Here is an 8,935-nt window from a genome sequence, read left to right on the forward strand (position 1 = left end):
TATTAACTACTACTGTATAATCATAAAGTTGTGTTGTTCGGGAATGTAGTAAAATATATGTTTATAATACTGTACAGTACTGCACTGTACTGATAATTTTAAAACCCTATGGGGTTAGATTCATAGCATATATAGTACTATAAGTAGATGATCTGAATGTGAGGTTCATGTTATAGCTCCATACATCCTATACCAACTACATATTCTAAATTGGAAACATTTGGCAGTCCAGATAAATAAGGGATGACTGTACTTGCCAAAGTGATTTAAGTGTTTGTCTTAAATCCCCACTTTAATCCCTCTCAAAAGATTGTAGTCACTGTAATGGTTAACACTACTTTCAATAGTTATTCTTATGTATCATTTCTTTTTTATTTCAACAATTCAGAAAGATTATACTGTACTTACAATATAACACTACTGACATTTCACAAGTGAGCAGGAGTTGGTATTCAAGAAGGGTTGTTCACATTACTTCCTATGTTGAAGTCAATAACTATACTGTACTTGCTTCACCTTAGGAACATATTCTTTCTCATATCTCCCTCACTTGTTGAAGACAGCTCAAGTAAATCCTCACAATGCTCAGGAACCTTAAAGGCCTTTGAGCTTAGATGAGTTGGCATGCTGTAGCAGTGCCACTGTGGAACAACTTTTCAATTCCATCTAGACCTGCCAAGGGTGGATCCGGAATATTTTAAGGGTGGTTACGTAACTTTCATCACAGAGCAGAGACGAAGCACAGAACACAGTACTGTATCTGAAATAGGTATTTTCAAACTATATTTCGCCTTCTGTACTATTCAATAAATGTGTTTATCAGGAATTTGCAGTATTTAAAATAACTATTAAACAAATATATTGTCATTAGGAGTGACACCTCCATTTTGCGGACAAATTGAAACCAGGGATCCACCACTGCATAGTATAAATGGAGACTTTCATTTTTAGCCTTGTGATGTTGTAGTAAGTGTGTTAACTAAGGCCTCATAAACTGTAACCATAACCTTGCTACAACATGTCTTGACTCATCATGTACATATCATTATCATCAATTTAATTATTCCAATATAAAACACTTTAATTCACATATAAAATATATTTAATTCTCATGTTATATACAAAAGTATTATTTATTTTGTATTGAAGGCATTGACTGGTTACCCTCACAAGTTTTGATACTTGAGATTTATCTGTTTAATGAAGATGAATGAATTTATCTCATGCTTATTATATCTTAAAGAGTAATAAGAAGTTTTTCTTTTGTTTTTGTACATAAGATAAAATTTTATGAAACTATTTGACACATTTAACATTAAAAGCTTAATACAGTACTGGAGAATGTATTGCAGTATTGAGCTTCATGTAGTATGTATGTATGTACTGTACTGTATGTATGTATTCTTGGCATTTTGCCTCAGTTTTCTTGACAGCAGGTGACGTTTACTAATCATGACTTTTCATGTGTTCTATAATAGCCATGTAAACGTACTGCCTTGTATATTACTTACAATGTGCTGTAATTAATGCAATTAACACTCAAATTAAAAAAAAAAAAAGTTAAAATGCTTTTCATTTATGCCGCCTCCATGGACCCTCCCAAGGGCAGCGGTGCCCCCAGGGGCTCTCTCAGGGGAGACAGCACCCCCATGGGTCCTCCCAGGGGTGGTGGTACCCCAAGGGATCCTTTCAGGGGTGACTGGGCCCCCAGACACCCTCCCAGGGGTGACAAAACCTCTAGGGACCCTCCCATAGATGGTGGCACTCCCAAGGACCCTCCCAGGGACAGCAGAACCCCCAGGGACCTTCCCAATGGCTATGACACGGCCAGGGACCCTCCCAGGGATGGTGGTGCCCCCAGGGATCCTCACAGGGGTGTTGGCGCCCCAAGGGACCTTTCCAGGGGTGGTGGTGCCCCCAGGGACCCTCCAATGGGTGTAATGGGTGTTGACGCCCCCTAAAACCCTCCCAGAGATGGCGGCGCCCCCATTGGACCCTTGAAGGGCAACAGTGCCCCTAGGGACCCTACCAGGAACAGCGGTGCTCCCAAGGACCCTCCCAGGGATGGCGGCGCCCCCAGGGACCCTCCCAAGAGAGGCAGCGTGCCCAGGGACCCTCCCAGCGGCGACCTAAACGACCCTAAGGAACCTTCCAGAGGCAGCAGCACCTCCAGGGACACTCCCAGGGATGGCAGCGTCTCCAGGGATCCTCACAGAGGCGGTGGATCCCCAGGGACCATCCCAAGGACACTCCCAGGGGCGGCGGTGCCCCCAAGGGCTCTCCAATGGGCGTCAATGCCACCAAAAACCCTCCCAGAGATGGCAGCACCCCTAGCGGGCCATCCAAGGGCATTAGCACCCTCAGGGGCTCTCCCACAGAGGCCTTCTCAGGGGCCGTGGAGCACCTAGGGGTCCTTCCAAACACAGCGGCGCCTCCAGGGACCATCCTAGGGACATTGGTGCCCCCGGGGACCCTCCCAGGGGTGGCAGTGCCCCAAAGGGCCTTTACACGGATGGCAGTGCCGCAAGGGACCCTCACAGGGACGAAGGCACCCCCACGAGCCCTTTCAGAGGCGGTGACATCCCCAGGGACACTCGCTGGGACAGCGACGCCCCCAGAGGCCTTCTCAGGGATCCTCCCAGAGGCGGTGGCGCCCCCAGGGGCTCTCTCAGGGGCGAGGGAGACGCCAGGGTCCTCCCAGGAGTGTTAGCACGTCTAGGGATCCTTTCAGGGGCGGCAGGGACCCCAGGGACCTTCTCAGGGGCGATGAAGCCCCCAGAGACCCTTCCAGGGCCTTCTCAGGTGCGGCGATGGACCCAGAGACCCACCTAGGGTTGGTGGCGCACCCAGAGATCATCCCAGGTACCCTGCCATGGGCGGCAGCATCCCCAGGGACTCTCCCAGGGGCAGCGGTGGCACCAGGGACCATCCCAGGGATGTCGGCGCCTTCAGGTACCCTTCCAAGGGCGGAGGCGCTTCCTGGGACTCTCATAGGAAAGTAAAACCTTCAGGGACTCTCCCATGGGCGGCGACGCTCCCAGGGACAATTCCAGTGACCCTCCCAGGGGCAGTGGCGCCCCCGGGATCATCCCAGGATGCCTTCCATGGGGCACCAGCGCCCCCAGGGACCTTCCCAAGGATGGCGACGCCCACAGGAACCTTTACAGGGGCAGTGGCGCACCCAGGGATAGTGGCACCTGCAGGGACCCTCCCAGGGCCACTCCCAGAGTCTGGGGCGCCCCCAAGGACCCTCCCAGGGATGGTGGCACCCTCAAGAACCCTCCCAGGGGCAGTGCCCCCATAGGGACCCTACCAAGGGTTCCCAGGGCCCTATGGCATGCTTGTTCATTGTGTCATATATATTACATACTTCCAGCAGTCCCTTAGTGAAATATGATTGATGATCTATTATTTTAACCCACCAAATTACAGCCAGTCAGTCAACACAATATCCCAACTTCTGTTTTCCTGTTGGATATTATTCTCCGTTACCTTCTTCAGAATGGGATGATACTGGAAATGTGATGGTAGGTGTATTTATTTAAGGGTGCATATCACAGAGTTGTAAATAGGGCAAAAACTAATGCACCTAGGGGTCCTACAAATCTGGTGCTCCCAGGGGCCCTCCCAGGAATGGCCGCTCCCCTAGCTACCCTTCCAGGGCGTAGGCACCCACATCCAGGGGCGGTGGTGCCCCCAGGAACCCTCCAAAGGGCAGCGGCACCCCTAAGGGCTCTCTCAGTGGCGACGACGCCTTAAGGGGTTCTCCAAGGGAAGGTGGTGCCCAAGCGAATCTTTCAGGGGCGGCTGGGCCCCCAGGGACCCTCCTAGGGACGACAGCGCCCCCAGAGACCCTCCCAGGGGCTGCGGCGTGCACATGGACCCTCCCAGGGGTGGCAGCGGCCCAAAGGACCCTTCGAGGGGCAGCAGCTCCGACAGGGACCCTTTCAGGGACGGAGGTACCCCTAGGAACCCTCTCAGTGGCGGTGACGTCCCCAGGGACCATCCCAGGGACCCTTCAATGGGCGTCGACGCCACCAAAACCCTCCTACAGACGCCTCCAGTGACCTCCTAGGGGTGGTAGCAGCACCAGGGGCACACTCAGTGGCGGCCGCGCCCCCAAGGACCCCCCCCCACCTGCGGTGGCGACGCCCCCAGGGGAATTCCCAGGAGTGGCTGCGCCCCCAAGGGTCCTCCCAGGTGTGCTTGCACCACCAGGGCTCACTCAGAGGCGGTGGCGCCCCCAGGGACACTCCCAGGGACAGTGCGCCAGGGGTCCTTCCAGGGGTGGTGATGCCCCTAGGGACCCTCCTACAGGGGCAGCGGCGCCCCCAAGGATCCTCCAAGGAGCGACGTCGCCCCCAAACGTCCTTTCCACGGACAGCAGCTCCCCCAGGGAACCTGCCAAGGACCCTCCAAGAGGTGGCGGCACCCCCAGGAACGGCAGCGCCCACAGGGACCCTCCAAGGGGCGCCAGCACGCTCAGGGACCCTACCAGGGGCGGTGGTGACCCCAGGGACCCTTCCCAGGGGCCTTCTCAGGGGCGGTGGCTTCCTCAGCAACTTTCCTAGGTGTGTTGACGCTCTCGGGACCCTCTTAGAAGCGTCGACGCCCCCAAAACCCCCCCAGAAACGGCGGCGCCCCCAGGGTGCCACCCAATTAGGACAGAGCCCCCTGGGACCCTCCCAGCAGCAGCGGCCTCCCAGGGACTTTCTCAGGGGCAGGGAGCCCCCACCAGCCCTTCCAGAGCTGGTGGAGTTCCCAGCGGCTCTCCCAGACTCTGCGGCACCCCCAGGGATAGCAACACCCCCAGCGACCCTCCCAGGAGCAGCAATTCCCTCCAAAACCCTCACATAGACGGCGCCCACTACCACCCAGGGGGCCTTCCAGAGGCCCTCCCAACGACTTTGGCACCCTTAAGGGTCTTCTCGTGGGCTGTGACGCCCCAGAGACCCTCCCAGAGGCTGTGATTCCTCCCAAAAACCCTTCCAGAGATGGAGGCACCCTCAGGGAGCCTCCCAGAAGCCCTTCCAACGGCTGTGGCACCCCTAAAGCCTTCTCTGGGGCTGGGGCCCCCCCCCAGGGGCCCTAACAGAGGTGGTGGAGCTTCCAGGGATACTAATGTATTATTGCTTGGGGCTGTATTGCATATGTTTCTTTCGCAACAATCTAAATGGGATGGATATACAGTATCCCTCTTTATTTACACCACACACCAAATATAATATGTATTTCTCCCTTTTTTCTCTGGTTTCATTTATCTTTTCCACCCAACTTGATTACGGCTGTCAACTATCACAAAGTTTATAGTTTATGTCCGTAATCGTAGTGGGAAGTGCTAGCAAGCTGTATGCTGTCTTATATTTAAAGAAATTATAATGTGTGTTCTTATCAGAACATTCAAACACGTACTGTATTTCGGCCTTATCCACCCTGAATTATACATATTTTCAAGACTGAAAGCTGAAACTTAGTCTTTTTATTACTGCTTCCTACTTTTTGTGGATATCATGAAGATTAGGTCTACCTTCCCGCTTGCTTTTGATGTTTTCTTAACTTATATTTATCTACCACCTAAGTATTGCCTTTTCTTTTATTTAAGGAACACAATTATTCATGAGTAAATAAATATATAAATGTATAAGCAGACAATCATGTATATTTATGCAATGGCTGCTAGGAATAAAAATGTATATGGCTTATGACAGGAGTCTAAGCTAAAGACAAGTTCGTTCTCTAGACAACAACACGTTTTCTTTGATGACCTTAAATATTTATGGTAAAGTTAAATTGAGAGATGGCACACCAATCAAGGCTGAACGTTAATAGGATGTAGTACAAGTTTCTCTATATATTCCTTCCTTGGTATAACACACCATTGTGACGTCACCAGACTGCCATTTTCCTGAGTGAGCTGTGAGGGAAGGGCGTGTCGTGATTGGCTGCTATGTGGTGATTAAATTTTTAGTATTTTTATATTAAGTCATTTAAACGCAAGTTTATGTCGCTACTCTCCACTGTGGTGAGTAAATTGTTGGTATTTTTGTTTTCATAAGTTACATGTGATGATAGAGAGTTGGTTGTAGGGTTTCGTGATATTATGTTGTCTAGCACTCAGGATGGATGGAAACTCTAAGGTGGTGGTTTTCTTATATAATATAAGTTATATGGTAGACAGTCTGGTGCTGGAGATGCCGTGTGGTGAGGAGCTGCTCAGTAGACACGTTCGGTGAGTAGCGTGTTGAAGGAGGTAGATGTGCAGGAGCTTCGTTATAGAAGATATTGCCTGTTGCTGGCCTCCAGGTTGAATGAGAGCGGGACAGCGAGGAGCTTGCTTGGAGGAGGTGTTGCGTGTTCAGGAACCGAGAGCAGAATGAATCTCAATGGAGAGACAGAGCTTATATACACAGGCCGCCGGAAGTAAACCGTGGGAAGTCGCCGGTTTCTCGACCCGTTGCTAGGATACGGTAGCAGCTGGTGGCTGGTTGCTAGGATACTGAGGCATCTGGTGACGCCCCCCCTGGGCCGCTCATTTGGTTGCTAGGGAAGACGTAGCAGGTGGCTGGTTGCTAGGATACTGTGGCATTGGAATGCGGCTATGCAGTTGTAGGGGAGACGTCCACTACATGGTTAACCACCTCCGTGGTAGTTTTTCATCCCAATAAGTAGTTACTGAGAGTTTTATTCCGTCATCAAATGGAAATTTAGGTGAAGATGATTTATGAAAAGGTAATTGCTTCACCAGAAACACTCACCAATATCACCAGAATCAGTTCACTCCATCACCAGAATCACTTCACCATCATCACCACAAACACTTCACCATCATCACCACAAACACTTCACCACCATCACCACAATCACTTCACCACCATAAGAACATAGGATAATAAGGAGTCTACAATAGGCCGGTTGACCTGTGCATGGCAGCTCCTGTCGAGAGTTACTACCACTCTCTCTCATCCATGAATCGATCTAGCCTTTTAAAACTTTCCAGCGTTCCAGTGCTTACTACAAAGTTGCTAAGCTTGTTCCACTCGTCCACCACCCTGTTTGTGAACCAGTTCCTTCCTATCTCCCCCCTAAGCCTAAACTTATCCAATTTAAATCCGTTGCTACGAGTCCTATCCTGCTCGGATATTATAAGAACTTTATCTATATCTCCTCTATTGATTCCTTTCACCCTTTTAAATAATTAAGTACTTCACCACAATCATTTCACCATCACCACAATCTTCATCATCACCAAAATCACCACACTATCACCACAATCACAATCACTTCAATTGTGTCTTATAAAAACTAACCCACATTATAGAAATATTGCCCAGGCGTTTAGTATCTTAACCGCGGCTCATAAGCTAGTTACCGTGCGTGATGTAATTATATAAACATAATGTTTGTAGCCCACATTAATATAAGTATTACGGTCTGTCTGACGGGCTAATACATTATTATAATGCACCTTCCATTTCTATATTTATCAATTTTAAGTTGTTGTTCAGGTTTTAATCACCAGTAATTAGATATTTATAATAACGTAGATATGAGGATAAATATTGAAAAATACGAGGGTGGAAATCACATTTACTTTTAATATTTACCAACACAGGTCATACAGAATATCAATAGCCTGTCCAATGGCCTCCCTTTTATATAGCCCCCTGGAGCCTTCTTGGGACTGAGACACAAGGTTACATAGGTGGTTGGTTCCTCACAAACTGCTCACACTCGTCCTGGGTGTGTAGGAGGAGTCGGGACCAGTGTTTAGCTTGTCTTCAGGTTCCCACGCGTTCACTATCTGGGGCCAAATGGTCTCTATAGGGTTGAGGTCTGGGTAGCACTCACAAACAGTCATAGTAATCGCTTAACACAATCAATGGCCCTATACAATATTATATTTGTGATATTAAATGTTTCAATAAAAAATACAACATGATTATTCTATTGGGTAAAGGAAAAGTTGTATTGTTTAACTGAAAGAAACTTATTGAATATGGACCTGGAGATTTAGATGGCCAGTCCAAAAGGTCAATTTCATTCGACCTTTCCTCTGACCAGCGCTTCATCTCTCGTGCCGTGTGAACAGGGCAGTTATCAAAGAAGTGAACAATACAGTATTCATCAAACATAATTTAACACTTATACCATGAATTGGCTCCTTCATATAGGTGAAAATGCGCGACTTAGAAAAATAAAATAGGCGAGTGTGGAGGCACGGATGGTGGGCAGCCTCCAGCAGCTCGAGGCAAACGTCAGAGATGATGAAGGGTAATGTAAACTGCTGTACACTGAAGAGGAAAAATAAGAGATAACTGTATTATAAACTGATGGAAAAAGAACAAAATATTGATATTGAGGGAAAGGTGTTTGTTGATCAAGTAACCCAAATTAAGGAGCACATTTCAGTATTATTAGTATGGATAGATCTACGTAGTATTAGTTAAGGGCTGCAAATTGGTGCCATCTTTTACTGTAATAATACAAGACTAATACCATATGTTGGAGTTTGATAAACTTTATGTAGGAGTAACTTTTCTAGACTATTACACATTCTAAATTGCAATTTAAAATATATATGCCCTTTTTGACCCGATCTAATGTTGACACTGGTGTATATACTATTCAACACAGTATGGTGGCTCACTGGCAAAGTACCTGTTGTGGATGATGGATACCTCGGGTTCGACTGCCAGATGGATTGAAGTCGTGTTGAACTGGACGAGGCAGAGACAGGATTTTGAATGGTCCGTAAGTAAAATCTATGTTTTACCAGTGATATTGGGGCTGGTGCAATGGAATTACACTACTATAGAGAAAGAAGCTGTGGCTCTGCCTATGGCACTGGAAAAGCTTAACATATATCTTGGCAACACCTACCAGAGAATTGTAGTTTATAGTGACCATAATTTATTACAGTTCAGAAGTCGAATGA

The 8,935-nt window shown here is 48.1% G+C and overlaps 3 protein-coding genes across 3 annotated transcripts; 2 read left to right on the forward strand and 1 right to left on the reverse strand.

Moving 5' to 3' along the window:
* Positions 1–1,565: 1,565 nt before the first annotated feature.
* Positions 1,566–2,832, forward strand: LOC121879374 (basic salivary proline-rich protein 1-like). The gene is made up of 3 exons (XM_042385981.1): positions 1,566–1,848; positions 1,975–2,290; positions 2,379–2,832. Exons 1-3 carry the CDS (start codon positions 1,566–1,568, stop codon positions 2,830–2,832), a joined length of 1,053 nt encoding a protein of 350 aa, XP_042241915.1.
* Positions 2,833–3,649: 817 nt separating this feature from the next.
* On the reverse strand, positions 3,650–4,006 carry LOC121879375 (small nuclear ribonucleoprotein-associated protein B'-like). Its single transcript, XM_042385982.1, has one exon. It carries the CDS (start codon positions 4,004–4,006, stop codon positions 3,650–3,652), a length of 357 nt encoding a protein of 118 aa, XP_042241916.1.
* Positions 4,007–4,293: 287 nt separating this feature from the next.
* On the forward strand, positions 4,294–4,857 carry LOC121879376 (basic proline-rich protein-like). The gene has a single exon (XM_042385983.1). It carries the CDS (start codon positions 4,294–4,296, stop codon positions 4,855–4,857), a length of 564 nt encoding a protein of 187 aa, XP_042241917.1.
* Positions 4,858–8,935: the final 4,078 nt, after the last annotated feature.

The sequence above is a fragment of the Homarus americanus genome, unplaced genomic scaffold (genome assembly GCF_018991925.1).
Source record: "Homarus americanus isolate GMGI-L3 unplaced genomic scaffold, GMGI_Hamer_2.0 scaffold12042, whole genome shotgun sequence".
Lineage (NCBI taxonomy): Eukaryota > Metazoa > Arthropoda > Malacostraca > Decapoda > Nephropidae > Homarus > Homarus americanus.

Excerpts from the sequence above, each read along its gene's own strand:
- LOC121879374 (XM_042385981.1), top strand. The coding sequence starts at position 1,566 with ATGCTTTTCATTTATGCCGCCTCCATGGACCCTCCCAAGGGCAGCGGT. Across the intron at positions 1,849-1,974 it reads CAGGGACCCTCCCAGGGATG|ATGGCGGCGCCCCCATTGGA; the intron begins GTGGTGCCCCCA and ends ACCCTCCCAGAG. Across the intron at positions 2,291-2,378 it reads CCAAGGGCTCTCCAATGGGC|AGGCCTTCTCAGGGGCCGTG; the intron begins GTCAATGCCACC and ends GCTCTCCCACAG.
- LOC121879375 (XM_042385982.1), bottom strand. The coding sequence starts at position 4,006 with ATGGTCCCTGGGGACGTCACCGCCACTGAGAGGGTTCCTAGGGGTACC.
- LOC121879376 (XM_042385983.1), top strand. The coding sequence starts at position 4,294 with ATGCCCCTAGGGACCCTCCTACAGGGGCAGCGGCGCCCCCAAGGATCC.